This window comes from Loxodonta africana, chromosome 11 (genome assembly GCF_030014295.1).
Source record: "Loxodonta africana isolate mLoxAfr1 chromosome 11, mLoxAfr1.hap2, whole genome shotgun sequence".
Taxonomy (NCBI): Eukaryota; Metazoa; Chordata; class Mammalia; order Proboscidea; family Elephantidae; genus Loxodonta; species Loxodonta africana.
Genome location: NC_087352.1, coordinates 11047342 through 11070763, shown reverse-complemented (window position 1 = coordinate 11070763; position 23422 = coordinate 11047342). Strand labels below are relative to the sequence as shown.

Genomic DNA, 23422 nt, shown 5'->3' with positions numbered 1-23422 from the left:
ATGGTGGTGATTCTCATCCCTCCTCGTGCAGTTAGATGAGGTCTGACGCTACTAGATTATACACATTGATACGATGCTATTTTTAAATATTTAGTTCATATCCAGATGTTCCCAGTTATCCCAACGCTTTTCCTTTTACCATTTTATTATTATTTTTTGATCCAGGAGCCGGTGCTTTTAGCTGTCTTGTCTTATTGTTTTTGTTGTTAGTTGCTCTAAGGTGGCTCCAACTCGTGGTGACCCCATTACAACAGAAGGAAACTGGCCCTGTCCGTTTTTATGGTCATTGGTAAACTCAAGTCCATTGTTACAGTGACTATGGATGTAACTAGAGGGTTTCATCTTCCAGCACTATTTTGGACAGTGTTCTGTTGTGATTTATAGGGTTATCAGTGGCTAATTTTTGGAAGTAGAGTGCCAGGCCTTTCTTCCTAGTATGTCTTAGTCTGGAAGCTCCACTGAAACCTGCCCATCGTGGGTGACCCTCTTGGTCTTTGAAATACCAGTGGCATGGTTTCCAGCATCACGGGCCATCACAGTATGACAGACTGACAGATTGGTGGTGGCCTATCATCTCAGTGTCCTTTAATTTGATAGAAATAGCTGAATCTGCCATGAAAGAGAATTGAAAATGCCAAGACTTGGTGAGTGATGGTAAATGGAACATCCAAACACTACGAGGCCTGTGAATCAGCACAACCTTTTTAGAGGACAATTTTGAAAATATCAATCAAATTATAAAACATGTATACCACAGTAATTCAGTAGGCTGTGGTCTAGGAATTTATTCTGTAGAAACAGTCTTAAAACCTGTAAACCCGTTGCTGTCCAGTCAATTCTGACCCTATATGACAGAGTAGAACTGCCCCATTGGGCTTCCAAGGAGCGACTGGTGGATTTGAATTGCTGACCTTTTGGTTAGCAGCTGAGCTCCTAACCACTGTACCACCAGGGCTCCTGAAGCACCCTTACAAGCACTGAAAGGCACACGTTCATGGACATTTATTGTAACATTCTTTGTGTGAGCATGGGTGGCTAACAGTGTGATACAGGCAATGTGGAGGGGAGAAGAGAAACTTTGTTCACTCAAAACTTTGAATTTCCTCCATGCTTCTCAGGGCTTTTGTATTATTAAGTGTCCATTGAGGAAATGAAAAGTGTATCAACTATTTGAACAGAGAGAATATAATATAAAAAATGTTTACCTAGGCATCAGGTTGTTAACCAGGCAACTGAAGGGTAAAGAAAGAACTCTAATGGATCACGAAGTAGCCGTAGCCGTTGCAGAAAGTAGCTACAAACCTCTCTGAGTATCTTAGTTTCCTAGTGCTACTGAAACAGAAATACCACAGGTGGGTGCCTTTAAAAGTTAAAATTTGTTTTCTCACAGCTTAGGAGGCTAGAAGTCTGAACTCAGGGCACCAGTTCTAGGTGAAGGCTTTCGCTCTGTGTTGGCTCTGGGAGAAGGCCCTTGTTTCTTTCAGCGTCTGCGGCCCTGGCTTTCTTCGGTTCCTTGGCGATTCCCACATGGCAGCTTATCTTCCTCCCATTTGTGCTCAAATCTTCATCTATACTGTTCTTTATAACTCAGAAGTGATTAGGTTTAGGACCCACCCTATACTGATAGGGACTTATTAACATAACAAAGAAAATCCTATTTTCAAATGGGATTCCATCCATAGGTACGAGGGTCAGGATTCCAACACATATTTTAAAACCCAGTGCCATCGAGTTGATTCCGACTCAAAGTGACCCTATAGGACAGAGCAGAACTGCCCCATAGCGGCCCTTTGGTTAGCAGCTGTAGCACTTAACCACTACACCACCAGGGTTTCCACACATATTTTAGGGGGACACAATTCAGTCCATACATTGAAGGAACAAAGGAAAGAGACTTGGAAACTTAGAGGAGGGGCCGTATGGTGTGGAACCTCCAAATTATGAGGAGGTGTGCTGGCTGGCTGGTGTCTCTGAGCTCAGAGAAGGAGCACTGTAGGCCTGGGACCCAGACTTCTGATGTGGAGACCCCAGCTGGCCGGTGCTGGTGGTTGTGAGGCGGGGCATGATGGCTGGTTCTCCAAGTGTTGGAAAAACTGCCACACGGATTCAGCTATTGCTGTGGAAAGGAGCTGCTGCTGTCGGGGTAAAGTAGCATTACTGGGGTGATGTAAGAACAGGAAGCAAACAAGAAGGACAAAGCCCCTTCTTCCTCTGCTAGCTTTGCAGAATCCCTCTAGTGCCCCCTTCACCAACTGTCAGAGCATGACATAGAGCCAGCTTGCAAGGCAGAAGTGTGGTTTCAAGTCCCCAGCTCCAGCATTGCAAAGCGTGGCTGAAAAGTGAGGCTTTAGGGCAGAGAGACAGTTCACTTAATGACAGGCACGGCTTGCAGCTTTTCTCTTCTTCCAATGGTCATTTGCATGGATGATGGATGTGGAGTGTGCTCGGTGTTTTAGGAAGCAGTGACATTCAAGGATGTGGCTGTGGTCTTTACTGAAGAGGAGCTGGCAGTACTGGACAAGACCCAGATGAGCCTGTACCGAAATGTGATGCTGGAGAACTTCAGGAACCTCGTCTCAGTGGGTGAGTACAATCACCTTCTAGAGCTAAGCCTCAAACCACTGGATTTGTTTTCTCAAATGATCAGTTTCAAGCCAGATAGAATATTCCAGTCGGAGCACAAAGAGAAACTCTGGCCGATGGAGAGCAAACTCCAAAGAGATGCATGTGCAGGTGAGAACTCTGCAGTTTAGATTTTTTTTGTAGATAAATGTGAGCGGTGGCCCTTTGTGAAGTTTGGCGAGGGAGCCCCCCTCCAACGCTGCACCTGCTGGCCTGTGGGCTTGGCTGATGTGGTTAGTGAGCTGTCTCTTACTTCCTCACACTTTTAGGCTCTCATTCTTTCCTCGTATTTCTCAGCATGAGATTGATGAAGTTCACACACCACCAAGCACCTTAGGGGATAATGGGACAAACTAGTGTCAAAGGAAACAAACCAAATCTTTGATTTGGTTAACACTTATGAGAAGAGTACCTGGTACATAGTAAGTGCGATATTAAGTGTTAGCTTGTGTCTTAGTTATCTAGCACTGCTATAACAGAAATACCACAAGTAGGGGGGCTTTAACAAACAGAACTTTATATTCTCACAGTTTAGGAGGCTGGAAGTCCAAATTCAGACTGTTGCCTCTAGGAAAAGGCTCTGTCTCTCCATCAGCTCTGGGGAATTGTTCTTGTCTTCTCAGCGTCTCTTCCTTCGCTCCTTGGTGATTTTCATGTGGTGTGGCATCTGTCTTCCCCCATCTGTGAGTCCTTAATCTGCTCCTTTTAAATCTCAAAAGAGATTGACTCAAGACACACACTGTACTAATTCTGTCTCATTAAGGTAGTAGAAAACTCATTCCCAAATGGGATTATAGCCACAGGCATAGAGGTTACGATTTACAACATATATTTTGCGGGGCACGATTCAATCCATAACAGCTTGTTTATATTTTGATAATTATCTAAGCTAATTTCAATTTCTCAAAAGCCCTTATGCAGATATGTATTACCTCAGTTTAGTTGATGAGATAATTGCCATTATTAACCCCCTTTTACAGCTGAAATAGCTGAAGTGCAGAATGGATAAGTAACTTGCCTGTGGTCACACAGCTTGGAAGAAAAGGAAGTTAGATTTGAACCCTGCCAATCTGACTCCGGAGCCCTGGTGGCGCAGTGGTTAAGAGCTCGGCTGCTAACCAAAAGGTTGGCAGTTTAAATCCACCAGCTGCTCTTTGGAAACCCTACGGGGCAGCTCTACTCTGTCCTGTAAAGTCACTGTCAGTTGGAATTGACTCCAGGGCAACAAACTGTGGACCTGGTGTTTTTAATAGCCGTGTGAAACTGAAGTACCACTATATCTGTGGATTCTAGACCTAGGGCTCTTTTGCCTAAATACGCATATCTGTCAGTTGTTTCTCAAACTGCAGAATGTAACTCCATTGGTGGGTCCTGAAATCAAGTTAGCGTAGGAGGGGAACCCTCTCCCCAAGGCCAGAGTTCAGATCGGTAGTTTGTTTTTTTTAATTTTATTGTGGTAAAATATATATGACATAAACTTTGCCATTTTACCATTTTTAAAAAATAATTTTTATTGTGCTTTAAGTGAAAGTTTACAGATCAAGTCAGTCTCTCACCCAAAAACCCATATACACCTTGCTACACACTCTCAATTACTTTCCGCCTAATGAGACAGCCTGCTCTCTCCCTCCACTCTCTCTTCTCGTGTCCTTTTCGCCAGCTTCTAACCCCCTCCACCCTCTCATCTCCCCTCCAGGAAGGAGATGCCAACATAGTCTCAAGTGTCCACCTGATCCAAGAAGCTTACTCCTCACCAGCATCCCTCTCCAACCCATTGTCCAGTCCAATCCATCTCTGAGGAGTTGGCTTTGGGAATGGTTCCTGTCCTGGGGCAACAGAAGGTCTGGGGGCCATGACCACCGGGGTCCTTCCAGTCTCAGTCAGACCAATAAGTCTGGTCTTATGAGAATTTGGGGTCTGTATCCCACTGCTCTCCTGCTCCCTCAGGGGTTCTCTGTTGTGTTCCCTGTCAGGGCAGTCATCTGTTGTAGCTGGGCACCATCTAGTTCTTCTGGTCTCAGGATGATGTAGTCGCTGATTCATGTGGCCCTGTCTCTTGGGCTCGTAATCACCTTGTGTCCTTGGTGTTCTTCATTCTCCTTTGATCCAGGTGGGTTGAAACCAATTGATGCATCTTAGATGGATGCTTGCTAGCGTTTAAGACCCCAGACGCCACTCTTCAAAGTGGGGTGCAGAATGTTTTCTTAATAGATTTTATTATGCCAATTGACTTAGATGTCCCCTGAAACCATGGTCCCCAGACCTCTGTCCCTGCTACGCTGGCCTTCGAAGCATTCAGTTTATTCAGGAAACGTCTTTGCTTTTGGTTTAGTCCAATTGTGCTGACCTCCCCTGTACTGTGTGCTGTCATTCCCTTCACCTAAAATAGTTCTTATCCACTATAATTAGTGAATGCCCCTCTCCCACCCTCCCTCCCTCCCTACTCTCGTAACCACAAAAGAATATTTTCTTCTCAGTTTAAACTGTTTCTCAAGTTCTATAATAGTAGTCTTATACAATATTTGTCCTTTTGCACCTGACTAATTTCACTCAGCATAATGCCTTCCAGGTTCCTCCACGTTATGAAATGTTTCACAGATTCTTCACTGTTCTTTATCGATGCGTAGTATTCCATTGTGTGAATATACCATAATTTATTTATCCATTCATCCATTGATGGGCACCTTGGTTGCATCCATGTTTTTGCTATTGTAAACAGTGCTGCAATAAACACGGGTGTGCATATATCTGTTCGTGTAAAGGCTCTTATTTCTCTAGGATATATTCCAAGGAGTGGGATTGCTGGATCATATGGTAGTTCTATTTCTAGCTTTTTAAGGAAGCGCCAAATTGTTTTCCAAAGTGGTTGCACCATTTGACATTCCCACCAGCAGTGTGGAAGTGTTCCAATCTCTCCACAGCCTCTCCAACATTTATTATTTTGTGTTTTTTGGATAAATGCCAGCCTTGATGGAGTGAGATGAAATCTCATTGCTGTTTTGATCTGCATTTCTCTAATGGCTAATGATCGTGAACATTTCCTCACATATCTGTTAGCTACCTAAATGTCTTCTTTAGTGAAGTGTCTATTCATATCTTTTGCCCATTTTTTAATTGGGTTGTTTGTCTTTTTGCAGTTGAGTTTTTGCAGTATCATGTAGATTTTAGAAATCAGGTGCTGATCAGAAATGTCATAGCTAAAAACTTTTTCCCAGTCTGTAGGTAGTCTTTTTACTCTTTTGGTGAAGTCTTTGGACGAGCATAAGTGTTTGATTTTTAGGAGTTCCCAGTTATCTAGTTTTTCTTCTGCGTTCTTTATAAAGTTTTTTATAGTGTTTATGCCATGTATTAGGGCTCCTAACGTTGTCCCTATTTTTTCTTCCATGATCTTTATCGTTTTAGATTCTATATTTAGATCTTTGATCCATTTTGAGTTAGTTTTTGTGCATGGAGTGAGGTATGGGTCTTGTTTCATTTTTTTGCACGTGGATATCCAGTTATGCCAGCACCATTTGTTAAAAAGACTGTCTTTTCCCCATTTAACTGTTTTGAGGCCTTTGTCAAATATCAGTTGCTGATAAGTGGATGGATTTATGCCTGGATTCTGAATTCTGTTCCATTGGTCCATGTGTCTGTTGTTGTACCAATACCAGGCTGTTTTGACTACTGTGGCAGTATAATAGGTACTAAAATCAGGTAAAGTAAGGCCTCCTACTTTGTTCTTCTTTTTCAGTAATGCCTTATTTATCCAGGGCCTCTTTCCCTTCCATATGAAATTGGTGATTTGTTTCTCCATCTCATTGAAGACTGTCGTTGGGATTTGGATCGGAATTGCATTAAATGTATAGATCGCTTTTGGTAGAATAGACCTTTTTATAATGTTAAGTCTTCCTATCCACGAGCAAGGTATGTTCTTCCACTTATGTAAGTCTCTTTTGGTTTCTTGCAGAAGTGTACTGTAGTTTTCTTTGTATAAGTCTTTTACATCTCTGGTAAGATTTATTCCTAAGTATTTTATCTTCTTGGGGGCTACTGTAAATGGCATTGATTTGGTGATTTCCTCTTCCATGTTCTTTTTGTTGGTGTAGAGGAATCCAACTGTTTTTGTATGTTTATCTTGTATCCTGATACTCTGCTGAACTCTTCTACTAGTTTCAGTAGTTTTCTGGAGGATTCCTTAGGGTTTTCTGTGTATATGATCATGTCATCTGCAAATACAGATACTTTTACTTCTTCCGTGCCAATCTGGATGCCTTTATTTCTTTATCTAGCCTAATTGCTCTGGCTAGGACTTCCAGATGTTGAATAAGAGTGGTGATAAAGGGCATCCTTGTCTGGTTCCCGATCTCAATGGGAATGTTTTCAGGCTCTCTCCATTTAGGGTGATGTTGGCTGTTGGCTTTGTATAAATGCCCCTTTTTTGGAGGGGTGGTTATGATGAGAAATTTTCCTTCTATTCCTATTTTGCTGAAAGTTTTTATCTTGAATGAGTGTTGAACTTTGTCAAATGCCTTTTCTGCATCAATTGATAAAATCATGTGATTCTCCCTTTTGTTTTATTTATGTGGTGGATTACATTAATTGTTTTTCTAATGTTTAACCATCCCTGCATACCTTCTATGAATACCACTTGGTCATAGTGAATTATTTTTTTGATATGTTGTTGAATTCTGTTGGCTACAATTTTGTTGAGGATTTTTGCATCATTTTTTTTTTTTATTCATGAGGGATATAGGTCTATAATTTTCTTTTCATGTGGTGTCTTTACCTGGTTTTGGTATCAGGATTATGGTGGCTTCATAGAATGAATTTGGTAGTATTTCATCCTTTTCTATGCTCTGAAATACCTTTAGTAGTAGTGGTGTTAACTCTTCTCTGAAAGTTTGGTAGAACTCTGCAGTGAACCCGTCCAGGCCAGGGTTTTTTTTTTTTGTTGGGAGTTTTTTGATTACCTTTTCAATCTCTTCTTTTGTTATGGGTCTATTTAGTTGTTCTACCTCTGTTTGTGTTAGTTTAGGTAGGTAGTGTGTTTCTAGGAAGTCATCCATTTCTTCTAGGTTTTCAAATTTGTTTGAGTATAGTTTTTCATAGTAATCTGATATGATTCTTTTAATTTCCATTGGGTCTCTTGTAATATCGCCCATCTCATTTCTTATTTGGGTTATTTGCTTCCTCTCCTGTTTTTCTTTTGTGAGTTTGGCCAATGATTTATCAATTTTGTTGAGTTTTTCCAAAAAACCAGCTTTTGGTATTGTTAATTCTTTCAATTGTTTTTCTGTTTTCTATTTCATTTAGTTCAGCTCTAATTTTTATTATTTGTTTTCCTCTGGTGCCTGTGGGTTTCTTTTGCTGCTCTCTTTCTATTTGTTCAAGTTGTAGGGGTAGTTCTTTGATTTTGGCCCTTTCTTCTTTTTGTATATGTGCATTTATTGATATAAATTGGCCTCCGAGCACCGCTTTTGCTGTGTCTGAAAGGGTCTGATAGGAGGTGTTTTCATTCTCATTGGATCCTGTGAATTTCTTTATTCCATCCTTAATGTCTTCTATAATCCAGTCTTTTTTGAGCAGGGTATTATTCAGTTTCCAAGTGTTTGATTTCTTTTTCCTGCTTTTCCTGTTATTGATTTCCACTTTTATCGCCTTATGGTCAGAGAAGATGCTTTATAATATTTCAATGTTTTGGATTCTGCTAAGGCTTGCTTTATGACCTAATATGTGGTCTATTCTAGAGAATGTTCCATATGCACTAGAAAAGAAAGTATAGTTGGTTGCTGTTGGGTGGAGTGTTCTGTATATGTCTACGAGGTCAAATTGGTTGATTGTGGCATTTAGATCTTCTGTGTCTTTATCGAGCTTCTTTCTGGATGTCCTGTCCTTCACCAAAAGTGGTGTGTTGAAGTCTCCTACTGTTATTATGGAGCTGTCTATCTCACTTTTCAATGCTGATAGAGTTTGTTTTATGTATCTTGCAGCCCTGTCATTGGGTGCATAAATATTTAACATGGTTATATCTTCTTGGTGTATTGTCCCTTTAATCATTATATAGTGTCCTTCCTTATCCTTTCTGATGGGTTTAACCTTAAAGTCCATTGTGTCAGAAATTAATATTGCCACTTCTGCTCTTTTTTGATTGTTGTTTGCTTGATATATTTTTTTCTATCCTTTGAGTTTTAGTTTGTTTATGTCTCTAAGTCTAAGGTGTGTCTCTTGTAGGCAGCATATGGACGAATCTTATTTTTTAATCCATTCTGCAACTCTCTGTCTCTTTATTGGTGCATTTAGTCCATTTACATTCAGGGTAATTATGGATAGGTATGAATTTAGTGCTATCATTTTGATGTCTTCTTTTGTGTGTTGACAGCTTCTTTTTCCCACTTGATTTTATGTGCTATGTAGATTTTCTTTAGATATTGTCCTTTCCTCATATTTGTTGTTGTTGATTTTGTTTCTGCTGAGTCTGTATTTTTCCCTTGTATTTTATTTTGATGAGTAGGATAGTTCGTCTCCTTTGTGGTTACTTTATTATTTATCCTTGTTTTTCTAAATTTATAACTTTTATTTCTTTGTATTGCTGTATCTTTCTCTCCATATGGAAGGTGTATGATTACATTTCTTAGTCCCTCTTTATTATTTTAATGTCGTCTTCTTTTATATAATAAGATCGCCGTTACCCTGTGTTGGGCTTTTTTATTTTTTTTAATCTTGCTTTTTTTTTTTTTTTTTTATTTCCCTGACTGGGTTGACTTCTGGTTGCTCTGCCCAGTTTTCTAGTCTTTGGTTGATACCTGATATAATTGATTTCCTAACCAAAGAAGTCCCTTTAGTATTTCTTGTAGTTTTGGTTCGGTTTTTACAAATTCCCTCAACTTGTGTTTATCTGGAAATGTCTTAATTTCACCTTCATATTTAAGAGACAGTTTTGATGGATATCTGATTCTTGGCAGGCAATTTTTTTCGTTTAATTTTTAAAATATGTCATCCCATTGCCTTCTTGCCTGCATGGTTTCTGTCGAGTAGTCCGAGCTTATTCTTATTGGCTCTCCCTTGTAGGTGACTTTTCTTTTATCCCTTGCTGCTCTTGTAATTGTCTCCTTATCTTTGGTTTTGGCAAGCTTGATTGTAATACGTCTTGGTGGCTTTCTTTTAAGATCTACCTTTATGGAGCTTGATAAGCATCCTGGATAGATATCTTCTCATCTTTCACAATATCAGGGAAGTTTCCTGCCAACAAATCCTCAACAATTTTCTCTGTATTTTCTGCTATTCCTCCCTGTTCTGGTACTCCAATCACTTGTAGGTTGTTTCTCTTGATAGAGTCCCACATGATTCTTAAGGTTTCTTCATTTTTTAAAATTCTTTTATCTGATTTTTCTTCAAATATGTTAGTGCCAAGTGATTTATCTTCGAGTTCAGAAATTCTAGCTTCTACTTGATCAATTCTGCTCCTCTGACTTTCTGTTGAATTATCTAATTCTGTAATTTTATTGTTAATCTTCTGAATTTCTGATTGTTGTCTGTCTGTGGATTTTTCCAGCTTATTAAACTTTTCATTATGTTCCTGAATAATCTTTCTAATTTCTTCAGTTGTTTTATCTGTCTCTTCCTTGTCTTGTTCTGCATATTGCCTCATTTCCTTCCTGATGTCTTGAAGAGCTCTGTATATTAAACTTTTGTATTCTGCATCTGGTAATTCCAGGAATGCATTTTCATATAGAAGATCCCTGGATTCTTTGTTTTGAGAGCCTGTTGAGGTGATCATGGCCTGTTTCTTTATGTGACTTGATATTGACTGTTGTCTCTGAGCCATCTATAAGTTATTGTATTAGTTTATGCTTGCTTACTGTGTTGTAGCTGCTTGCTTTGTTTTGTTTCGGTATACCCCTATGGGTTGCTTGAGTGAGCTAGCTTGATTTTTTTCGCCTTTGGAGCTCTGGTGTCCTGTTCCCGGCTGGGCAGAGCTGTTATCAGGTATATCAGTCTAGGAGTCCATTCAATGTTCTTGTATGAATTCAGCTCAGGTTTCCAGGTAGCTGATATCAAGTGTGTGGTACAGGCTCTGTCCTACAGTCTTAGAGGGGCAGGGGTATTTGGCGTATATACCCATATCTGATTGCAGCAGGGGGTCACGCTCTGAACAAGGCAGGGGGCTGAGAACCGACCCCCAAGTGTCTCTGAGGAAAATGCGTCTCTGTTCCCTAGAGCGTGCTGGTGGGTGGGCTCTGCAGAGGGACCATGGGCACCCAAAGATTTTGTTGTAAGGACTGGGAGGTACCAGTTATCCCTGGGCCCCTGTTGCAGGTGGCTAGGCGACCCAAGTGGAGCCACGCGTCCTTAGATCCCTGTTGTGGGTAGGTGTGTACCTTGTTTAATAGGCAAAGCAATGTCAAACGTCAAACTCCCACCTCTCCACCGCACAGCTGAAATGGCTGGAGTTTGCCAACAAGGGCCTATTCTCCTGAAATAGGCCCACACAGGTCCATGCAGAAGGGAAAGGTGCTCAAGGTCCACAGACGGTTTATGCCTGGACAGGAGCCGCTTCTGTCCTGAGCTCCCCCAGTTAATGGAGCTAGCAAATTATCTTTTCCCCCCAGTTGGAAATTTTTTCCTTCCCCAAGGCTGGGAGGACGGCTCCAGGTGCTCACCAGGGTCTATCTCAGGCCTAGGGATTCAGCTGCTGAAGCCGGCTTGGTGGTCGGGGGGCACGGTAAAATATACACAAGTAATTAGCTTTTGCCGAGAGCGCCCTTTTCCTCAGGTTCCGGAGGTGAGAGTGGGCTGTGTGGCTGGCTGCATCTCCCTGAGGAAACTGCGGCCCAACGCTAGGGCCAGCCCGCCGCCGCCGCAGCTGCTCCAGGAATGGTGCCTGAGGGCTCCCCGCGATTCAGGTCCAGCAATTCCTCTCCACTTCTGAATGGTCTTTTCCTCCCCTTGCCCCTCAGTTCGTTGTCTAAGCTTACCTTTGATGCTCAGGGCTCCCAGCTTGTCACAAATATACTCGTTTCACTTGTTTTTTCGGGTCTTTGTTGTAAAGAGGGCTCGACAGAAGCGTCTGTCTATTCCGCCATCTTGGCTCCGGCCCCCATTTTACCATTTTTAAGTATATATTACAATGTTGTTACATTCACAGTGTTGTGAAACCTTTATCATTATCTATCCAGACTTCTTCCAAATCCCACTTTCCAAATGGCTTCATCACCCCAAACTGAAACTCTGTATCCATTACACAATAACATCCTATTCCCACCCTCGCTTCCAGCCCCCCAGTAACCTTTAATAGGCTTGCTGTCTTTATGAATTTACCTATTCTATATATTTCATGTAAGTAGACTCAAACGATATTTGCCCTTTCATAGTCCAGCAGTTTTTTAAAAGCAAAGTAGATTTTATAGAATAGAACACAAAAGAGTTTATCTGCATGCATTGCACATAGTAAGGTAAGTATCAACTAGTAAAACTTTTGTTTCAGTTAATGGTCTGTGTGTGTGTGTATGTGTGTGTGTACTAGCTTGCAGTATAAAATGCTTTTCTTACTATGGGTTACAATTAAAACAATTGGGAAAAACCATTGCTTTGAGCCTGTTGTAGGTAACTCAAAGACCCCCTTTTCCTGACACTATTTTTCAAACTAAAATCACTTTCAATAAAATGACCCAGAAACTACCTTGAACCAAGAGCAGTGTCCAGATGGTCTTGACCATGGTGTTCAGGCCATTTTGAAGCCCATTTTAGGATGCCAGGGGTGTGACCACCCTATTCTGCCTCACCCCTATCTGTTATGGCCCTTTAGTATAATATTGCTTCCCTGTGTGCCAGACAATTGACAAGGCCACACTTCCTGTTCTCAGAGTCATGGGTATTTGAGATTTTGCAATATCCTAAAAGGAGAGAAATTAAGGAAGTGGATTTCAGGATCGTAGTGGATATTATCTTGTCATGAAGCCAGAGAACCTCAGGGAAAATAAAAAGGATATCTCTTTAAGCCTGTCTCAGATGTATACATGTGCCTCCCCTCAACCCCAGGACCAGTGTTATCCCCTTTTCAGTCCTCACTGCTGCTTTAGGCCCAGCATGTACAGTTGTACAGGTGATACATAAGCATACATGATAGCCCAACACCATATGGAAGTGTTGTGAAAAGGGGAACGTTATCAGGAGACAGGACACATTGCTTGTTTCTACAACCTTTATACTGTGTCTTGGGAGATTCTTGTGTTCCTTTATGTGTCTTACCATGTCCAATATATAAAACCAAAAGCCAAACCTGTTGCTGTCCAGTTGATTCCAACTCATAGTCACTCTGTAGGATGAAGTAGAACTGCCGCATAGGGTTTCCAAGGCTGGAATCTTTATTGAAGTAGATAGTGGCATCTTTCACCCATGGAGTGGCTAGTGGGTTCGAACTGCCAACCTTTCACTTAGCAGTCAAGTCCTTTAACCACTGTGCCTCCAGGGTTCCTTGTCTAGCATATAAAAAAAAAGCATATAACACCCCATTATTTTGTATCATGTGTGCATGTGTGTGTGTATACGTGAATCACACGGAAGCCTTCTTCATACTGTCCGTAGCAAAATAATTAAACACTTTTTATTGACTCCTCCTCTTATAGCAGGGAGGTAAATTTCTCCCTTTATAAAATGAAGGGTTTCTTCATTTTTCTTAGTTCTTTTTTCTGATTTTTCCTCAGAGTCGTATCCAAGTCTTTGTCTTCAACTTCACTGATCCTGTCTTCCATCATTTCAAACCTGCTTCTCTGGCCTTCCATGACACTGTCCATTTCTGAAATCTTGTTGTTTATCTTTTGTATGATTTCTCAGTTGTGAATTTATTTTCACATTTTATTTTTGTATTATTTTCCTGAATTCTTCCACTTTTTTTATGTCTGTATTTTCCATGAATTTGTCTATTTTTTCCTCATTTTTTGTCTGCTTTTTGCTTCAACTCTTGGATAGCTCTGAATATTAGAGATTCGAACTCCCTGTCAGGTAGTTCTAGTGCCTTTTCTTCTACTGCAAAATCATCTGGTGTTTTATTTTGGGTGCCAATTCCTTTATAAACTCTTCCCAAGATTTCTTTTGACTTCCCTGCAACACCTGATTTCTAATTGGAAGCTTGCGGATTAGAATTACTGGTTCAAATTGCATTGTGTTTGCATAGAAGCCAGTGACAACTTCACACCCTATCCTATTTCATTTTCAGTAAACCTCTGGACAGTTTACTTGATCTCTTAGCCAAATATTCTTTGTCCTTATAGGAGACAGAATTAAAAGCAACGTTTCAAATCTTCAGGAGAAAGGATTGAGTTACCTCTCACAAGAAGTGCTCTACTGCTGGCAGATTTGGAAACAAAGACTCAGTGACTTAACTGAGAATAAGGATTATGTCATAAATCGTCAAGGAGTTTGTCCCCAACTTTTAGAAAAAGGTGTCTCCTTCTGTGAAGAATGGGCAAGAGTGTTTCTTCAGATTTTGGAAAATGAAACTGTGGTAAATGCAATTAATTTAGAAAACCCATCAGCTTGGAAAGGGCTGACACAGGTTCTGACCTCAGAATCTTGGAGAAAAACCAGCATCATGACTGAGCCCCAGAATTCTCAGGGAAGGTGTAAGGAAATTCATGTGGAAAAGAAAGTGTATGGATGTGATCAGTGTGATGAGAGCTTCGATTGGACCTCACGTGGTCGTGATAATTCCCAAGAATGTAAAGGAGTGGAATGTTGTAGATGCAACAACTGTGGGAAAAAGTTGGTTATGAAAACAGTTGGACAGTATAAGGTAGTCCATACAGTACCAAAACCTTTCAAATGTAATCACTGTGGAGCTTCACAGATGATTTAAATCCTCACACTCATCACAGCACTCGCATAGGAGAAAAATCTTATAAATGTGACCAGTGTGGACAGGACTTTAGTCCGAGCTCAGATCTTGTTCCTGATAAAACCCATTCAGGTGAGAAACCTTATAAATGTCACGAGTGGGCCAAGGGCTACAAACAGAGCTCATACGTTTTCAGACATCCAAAAGTCCCCTCAGGAGACAAATCCTATAAATGTGATGAGTGTGGTAAGGGCTTTAGGCAGACCTCCTCTCTGCACAACCATCACCGAATTCATGCAGGAGAGATGCCCTACAAATGTGATGTGTGTGATAAGGGGTTCGGACTCAGGTCATTGCTTTGTATTCATCCGGGAGTGCACACAGGGAAAAAAACCCTATAAAGGTGAAGAGTGTGGGAAGGCCTTTGATCAGAGCTCTAATCTTCTTGTCCATCAGCGGGTACACACAGATGAGAAACCCTACAAATGCAGTGAGTGTGGTAAGTGCTTTAGTTCCAGCTCCGTTCTTCAAGTCCACCAGCGGCTGCACACGGGAGAGAAGCCGTATAGGTGTAATGAGTGTGGAAAGACCTTCAGCCAAAGCACACACCTTCATATCCACCAGAGGGTCCACACAGGAGAGAAACCCTACAAATGCAACGTGTGCGGCAAGGGCTTTGCATACAGTTCAGTTCTTCACACTCATCAGAGAGTTCACACTGGAGAGAAACCTTACAGATGCGACGTGTGTGGAGAGGGCTTCAGTTATAGCTCATATTTTCATTTGCATCAAAGAGATCACACAGGAGAGAAACCCTATAAATGTGACGAGTGTGGTAAAGGCTTCAGCCGGAATTCAGATCTTCATGTTCATCTCAGAGTCCACACAGGAGAGAGGCCCTAGAAGTGTAAAGAATGTAGTAAGGGCTTCAGTCGCAACTCATATCTTCTTGCTCATCAGAGGGTGCATATAGGCGAGACACAATATACATGTCATGAGTGTGGCGAGGGTTTTAGTTATATCTCAGACCTGCTTACTCATCAAAGACTGCATACAAGGACAGAAGCATGATAGATGTAGTGAGGCAGGGATCAACCAGAAAACAGAAGCCACTCTACGTATCCCAGGTGATGAGGGGCTTCCTCAGCTGTTCGAAAGGCTGGAGGAGCAAAAGTTAGAGACATTGCCATCTATGATGTGAGCCTGCAGCACTGAAGCAGGTGATTCTTAGGAACATTCCAGGGAACTTCTACAAATTTCAAGAACCTCTGTGCAGCTCCTGTCAAGTGACTTCTGCTGCAGTGGCAAAGTAAGTGATCCTCTACAATAGGTGGTTTGTGGCAGCGGCAAGAGTTAGAGGTCACATTCTCATTAAAGGATGTACAGGCATTCCCCGGGTTATGAGCATCCAACTTACAGAGAATTCGTACTAAAGAACGGACTACCATAAAGCCTAATATATTAAAAAATTTGAGTTAAATACAATAGTTCATCATAACAAATGCACACACCACTTTGTGATGCTCTGAAGACATTGCGTGGTTTGGAAGTGTTTTATATGCATAGAAAGGTAAAATATATACTATATACTAAGGCAGACATTTAGACTGACACTAAATGAGAACTGTATGTGCCTGTTCTGACTTTCCTACAAATTTGGCTTAAACACAGACTGTTCTGACTTTCCTACAAATTCGACTTAAAGACAGACTTAGGAACGGATCTCGCTTGTAACCCAGAGACTGCCCGTACCCATGAAAAAAAAAAATTTTTTTTTTTTAAAGTTTTAATTGGGATGAGTATGGTAAGGACTTCAGCTCAGCTAAAGCCTTTAGGTTTTTGAGAGAGTCCGTACGAAAAAGATACCCTTTGTGTAAAGGATGTTTAAAAGTGTGCTTGGAAGTGAAACACCCATGTTATTAGTGTTTTAAGAACATTAATCCATACTCAGGTGTTCAAATCTATTAGATTTCTATGTAGGTGGGAAGCTCTATAGGAGTGATATTTTAAGAGTGTGGCAGAGACAGTGCTGTATCTGTTACGCTGGTTCCATCTCCTGGGCATATAGGGAGACTTCATTTCCCAGCAACACTTGCAGTTAAGAGTGAGTCTCTGCGATTGAGTTCCAGCCAATGGAGTGTGAGCAAAATGATATGAGCTACTTCCAGGCTCGGCCCTTAGAAACATTTCATGATGTACTACTCCAGGCTTCTCTTTCCCTGTCAAGGTGACCTTGGAGGCTGCATGTTCCAGGTTGGGATATTGGAAGGTGGCTATTTGACCTGTGCTGGACTTTTTTGTGAGTAAGAAACAAACAGCTACTGTGTGATACTACTGAGATCTTGGTAGTTTATTTGTTACTACAGCGTTGCCTTTCCTATCCTGACTAATACGGAGAGATTTAATAGCAACATATTTCACAGTCATTGGAGTCCACATAGGAAAGCAACAGTATAATTCTAAGTTCAAACTTTTTAATCTTTAAGGCTCTACATGGCAAGGAAGTCATCTGGAATGATGTGGCTAGGATGTCTTCAGTGAGAATCTTTCCATTCATTGGTGTGTACATAAAAGAGAAAACTTCCAGTTGATGTACATGTGGTAAAACTTTGTAAAAAGTACAATTTATCCATCTAAGAAATCCTAATCCTACGTAGTAGAAAAGCTCTGTAATATGTAACAAAACTCCATAATGTGTGTTGGAGGAAGAAGTTTGTCAGCTCACACCTCAAATGCAATTAAAAAAAAAAAATTAGCTAGGTGCCCTGCAAATAGTCTTAATAAAATTAATTAGATAAAACTAACATTTAATGAAGCAAGTAGTAACTTGTAAAAAAGATCAAATGTGTTCACTGTCAGAAGCAAATACACTGCTTCTCAGAAGTCTTGTATAATAATGGTTTTTAAAGGGCACTCATTTTGTCAACTACCTCCAAAATTGTGATTTCATTTGAAATTACATTATCTTCGTATTATGTAGAATTTAATCATGCAATTTAGAATTATCTTCATTTTTGAGAAGAGAGGATATCTTCACAATTACCTTTCTTCCTCTTCAATAATCATTAATACCATTTTTGTGTCTTAGTTGATTTATAGGTTTCTTCATTTGGGTCATATTTTATTCCTAGTTTTTCTTACATTTTTCTCCTAGCTATGATTTGTATATGGAAGAGCCTTTCAAATGCAAATAAAATCATCCCTGAAGTGTTATTTTCTTCCTGATCAGGTGAGCAGTCATTAAAGATTAACAAAACTCACTGTCAGTAAGAAAAAAAAAAGAGAGAGTGGAAAATGAGCATTCTTATATAAGTTGGTTAAAAAGAAAACAGGCATGACATTTCTGGAGAGGATTTCGTGTATCACAGTGTACAATGTGCGTTGTCTTTGAGCCTATGATCCTTTTTCCTAGACTCTATCTTTAGGAGGTAATGCGCAAGTGGGAAAAGATGGTTTCAGAAGGGAGCATGTTCCAACGATGTTTGCGGTAATAGTAATAACTGTAAACAACCTAACAGTCCATGAATAAGAGATTGAGTAAATTATGATTGGTCATTCAGTGGTAGAGTCCTTGCCTTCCACGCGGGTAGCTCGGCTTCCATTTTTGGCCGTTGCACCTCATGTACAGCCACCACTTGTCCCTCAGTGAAGCCTTGTGTGTTGCTGTGCTGCTGAACAGGTTTCAGCGGAGCTTCCAGACTAAGATGGACTAGGAAGAAAGGGCTGGTGATCCACTTCCAAAAATCAGTCAACGAAAACCCTACGGATCACAAACAATCTGATCTGCAACCTATCACGGATACGGCCCAGGACCAGACAGTGTTTCATTCTGTTGTGCATGGGATTGTCATGAGTCAGGGGCCGACTCGGCAGCTAACATCAACCACCCTTAGATCTGATCTGCACCTATAAAAGTGTCCATATATTGTTTAGAAAAAAAAGAAAACAAAGTTGTAAAAGGTTATTATAGTATGATCCCTGGCTGGCACACAAGATTTTTAGAGTTCAGAGCAGCACTGGAGACCATCCCCCCACCTACCTCTAAACTTTTCAGTGTTGTTTCAAGGTTTGTTTGCTTGGAGAACTTAACCCAGGCAGGGGTAAGCCTAAAGTAGGACTGTAATTCCCCAAATTATTTTCGCTGGGCTTTACTCTTCTCTGTAACAATTTTATCATTAGATGTTCAGCAACTCTTACACAATATTTCTTCATTATAGGTTGTCAATAGAACTCATGATAGGGCAGACTGGTTGTTTGGAGAGAGCAAGTAATGACGAAAGATTGTAAAGTTTTGCCTTGGAAAGAGACTGCTAGAAATAGAAGGCAATAGGCTTGACCTGTTGCCAGGTAGTTGCTGTATTCTAACTCCTTGCGTGAGTAACTAGTGCAATGGACCAGTAAGAGAGCCAGTTGTCCTCTCACTGAGTGACCTTCCCTGAGTCTCTGCACTGATCAGGATACTTCTTGGGCTGATCCTTGGCCTGCTGAACCTTATCGTATGTGTCTTCCTAGGTAACCTGAAGTTTGCAGAGGTACTGACCTACAGCTCGGATGGCAATGATTGTAGTTAAGTCTAGGGGTGATGCGTCAGTCACATCAGCAATTTCAGTTGTCCCCTGATCAACCTGGGTCCCATTAAGAGACAGAAACCACATGATGGGCTAAACAGGGGAAGTTTAATATCAAGAATTATTAAACTGATGAAAGAGTATAAGTTTTTTGCTTCTTAGCTCCAAATTCACCCTTCAATACAAGCTCTTTCATAATGACTGGAGTTCCTTTGAGCATTTCTCCTTCACGGTGAGCACAATGCCAAGCTTTCTCAGTAGAGGGTGCTGGAAGGACATTGCAGGAGACAGGGGCTCTGCTGCTGTTTCTGGCAGCTTCAGTCAGCCAGCAGTGAGGGCGTGAGGCCATCTGGTGGTGCTTTGCACTAACCACATGCCTAGAATGCACACTTTCTCCGGGACCTTGCAGACTCACCCTGGCGATCACCTTCCTGTAGACTCTCAGCATGGATAACCACACACTGTGGACCTCCTAGCAGCACTGACACACCCATTCCCTCTGCATGCCTGTGTGTCTGGCCACTGGCTGTGACTCGTCTGTGCCCGCCACCAGCACTGCTCCATCTGCTTGTCCATCCACTCGGCTACCAGTATCAGCTTGCCTATGATGTGCCTATGTCCTGGAATGTTGCTTCCTGCCTGCCCGGCAACTGGGGACCAGCTCTGATTAAGGCAGAACAGAAAGCTTCTCTGCCATCCAATGGGCTGTAGCTACATCTCCAATGAAGTCTGAACCCCAGCCTTGGGGTGAGGGCTCCCCTTGTAAGTTTGTTCTTCTTTGGGTACTCTCCCTGTATGTGTGTGATAGTTACTTTTATAGTTACTTATAGTTACTCTTTACTCTTAATCTTATAGTTACTCTTCCATCAGTTTATTAATTTTTTATATTAAACTTCCCCTGTTTAACCCACTGTGTGATTTCTGTCTCTTCATTGGACCCAGACTGATCAGGTGACGACTGAAACTGCTGTTTAAATGGGACTTTGAGGGTCAAAGAGTACAGTGAATTTCATGTAAATCGAACAGTGGTTAGATAGAAAATACAGGAAATATATTCATTGTCCATCTTTTGTGTGATAGTTGTAGGCTTAAAGGGCTTGGCAGACTGGTCTCAACACCTATGGACAAACTAGGAGACATGTCAGAAGTCTGGTGTGGGAGAGGTTGGTGAATAAGTTTCTCACAGCTCATGTGGTCAGAGAGCTCTTCTAGGGGATAAAGTGCCATCTTGATGAGATTATCCATGATCAGTAAGGTAACATGAATGTGTCAGAAGTGAAATCCGGGGTGAACACTATCCCAGGAAGGAGGCTTCTGTGTCCAGAATGGGTGCAACATTCTTTCACGGCAATGATCAGCCCTCAGCCCTGGTGGAGGTGCCACAAGCAATACAAGCTTAATTCTGTTTGGGCCACAGAAGCCTTTGCACATCACATTTAGCTTTATAAATGTGTAATGCTAACAGAAACCTCTCTCCACAGGTAGAAAAGTAAAACGGAAAAAGCAGAAATTAGTGTAGCTGATCAAGTCGGTGGAAACTATTGACAAACCAACCTCATTTACGAACATAATTGCAGAGATCCTAAATAAACATCAAAATGTCAAATCCAACGGTTTAATACAAGAGTAATGGACACTGGCCATGTATAATTCATCCTAGGTATGTGAATTAGCTCTTCATAACAAACACGCCAAAACTTAGTGGCTCTAAATACAAGTTTATCTAGCTCCTGTCCTACAGGTTAACAATTTGTGTTGGGCTTAGCTGGGCGGTTCTGATGTGGATACGCTAGCTGACCTCACCTAGGCTTCCCCGTGCATCTTCAGCCAGCTGGGCCTGGCTGTTTTATGATGGTCATAGGTGGGACCATCTATAAGAGTTCTCTCTCTTCATGGTTTCTCATCCTTGAGCAGACACCTGGTATCACGGTTTCTAGAGGAGAAGCTGAGAGACCTCTTAAGGCCTAGGCACGGAACAAACCCAATGTCACTTCTACCGCGTCCTCTTGGTTAAAGCAAATCAGAGGACTGGCCCAGACTCAGGGGTAAGACAAGATAAAAAAAATTAGTGAAAAGTATTGGAAAGAAAGTGAAAATACTGTTAATATGTTAGGCAGCAACATTGCCTACTTTTAAAATTCAGTCTACCTATAAAATTCGATCAACTGAAAAACTGTTAGAAATAACAGGGTCTAAAAATCGGCTGGACAAAAAAAAAAATCAATGCAGAAAAGCTAATAGTATCACTATGTGACAGCAAAAGCCAGTTATAAAATATAACAAAATCTTACCATTCACAGTAACAACTGTGTGCAATGATTCCATGAGCTCACTGGGTTGCCTAGGCCAGGAGCTAGTAGGGCCTTGGACTGCCACATTCTTCAGTGAGAGGGGTTGCATGTGAGCTGAGCTTCCCAATGGCTTCCTCCGCATAGTGGGATGTGCTAGGGACTGGCTTTCTCGTGCCACTTCAGTGAAGAGTTGACAGCTAAAGCCAGACTGCTTGCTGCCCATATAGTCAATTTATTCCCTCACCAACATAGGTACCCTCATGCTTGCCCTTTAAGAAGGGAGGAAAAACAAAGGGATGGGCATGGCCCCTTCCTGCAACAAGCTTCATCCATGCCCTGGTACTTCTCTAAGGGATTATGGAGAAATTGGGATCCTGTGGGAGCCCTGGTGGCACAGTGGTTAAGTACTCAGCTGCTAACTGAAAGGTCAGAGGTTCCAACTCACCAGCTGCTCCGTGGGAGAAAGATGTGGCAGTCTGCTTCTCTAAGGATCACAGCCTTGGAAACCCTAGGGGCAGTTTTTCTCTTTTTTTATAGGGTCACAATGAGTTGGAATTGATTCGACAGCATTGGGTTTGGTGCCTTCTCTTGCTGACCTTGGCTTGTATGTTTTCCCAACAAACCTTATTCCTTAATCTGTTATGTAATGATGAACAAAGCTGTGATGAAGAACATTTGGGGGCTTACGCCACCAGATATCAACATTTATTATAAATATACGATTAATACAGTGTGGCATTGGCTCAGGATAGAAAAATAATGGAAAAGGATAGGGAATCTAAAAACAGACCCGCACATATACAGTCACTTAATTTTTGAGCTTTGAAATGTTTTGGAGAAATAATAGCCTTTAAGAAATGATGCTGTGTCCACTGGGTGCTCAACACTGGATACTTATATAAATGTCTTTAAGCCAATCCTATGTTGTCTTGATTACTATACGTTTGGAGTAAGTTTTGAATTCTGGTATTGTAAATTCTCTTTGTTCTTTTAAAAATAATTTAGGCTATTTTAGGTTTTTTGCATTTTCATGTAATTTTTAGTTTCAGTTTATTAGTTTCTAATAAAAGCTTGCATTTAATTGACATTGTATTGAATTTATAGATCAGTTTGGAGCTCTAGCTGCAGGTAAGATGGAGCAAGTGAACTATGGCTCAATGGCCTAATCTAGCCCACTGCCTGCTTTTGCATGGCGCATGAGCCAAGAATGGTTTCTACATTTTTAAATAGTTGAAAAAGAAAAAGAAGAGTGATATTTCATGGCACATGGTAATTTAGCTGTCCATAAATGAAATTTTGTTGGAATACAGCCATGTTTATTTGTTCACATATTGTCTGTGGATGCTTTCATGCTATGACAGCAGAGCTGAGTAATCTGTGACGTTCATTGCTTACCACCGCTGCTCCAAAACCCAAATCAAACCTGTTGTCGTGGAGTCGGTTCCCACTCAGAGCGACCCTATAGGACAGGGTAGAACTGCCCCATAGAGTTTCCAAGGAGCGCCTGGTGGATTTGAACTGCCAACCTTTTGGTTACCAGCTGAAGCATTTAACCACTATGCCACCAGGGTTTCCTCACTTGTGCTGAGCACACCACAAATTGCAGAGACAAAGTTTTAACTCAACAGATTTTTCAGTACCAGGTATGTCACTGTGCCACGATGCTTTATTTACTTATTATCAGTGCATTTCTATCATGTTAAAACAAGAAAAGAGAAAAGCAAACTTCAAATGTCATGAGATTAAGGCACAGTGGAGTGTAGATTGTTTTGTCATCAAATTAAATAATGAAGTATTATGTTTGTCATTCAGTGCCAGTATAAAACCCATTACTGTTGAGTCAATTCTGACTCATCGACCCCATCGGACAGAGTAGAACTGCCCCATAGGGATTCCTTATGGAAGCAGATTGCTACGTCTTTCTCCTGGCTGGTGGGTTCGAATCACTGGCCTTTTGGTTAGTAGCTGAACACTTAACCACTGTGCCACCGGGGCTCCTTATTGACACTATTAGCTGTGCTAAAGAAAAAAAAAATACTTAGATATTACCAGATTAAACACTGTACACAATATTTCCAACTCACAGGAAATCAATGGTCAGAAAAATTAGGATATTTAAAATGGAA

The 23422-nt window shown here is 41.2% G+C and overlaps 1 protein-coding gene across 1 annotated transcript; it reads left to right on the top strand.

Annotated features, from left to right (window-relative positions):
• The first annotated feature begins 2065 nt into the window (after positions 1-2065).
• ZNF285 (zinc finger protein 285) lies at positions 2066-15508 on the top strand. The gene is given in 5 exon segments (XM_023544187.2): positions 2066-2143; positions 2457-2583; positions 13875-14438; positions 14441-14820; positions 14822-15508. Coding segments are annotated over 5 exon segments (1836 nt in total).
• The last annotated feature ends 7914 nt before the right edge of the window (positions 15509-23422 follow it).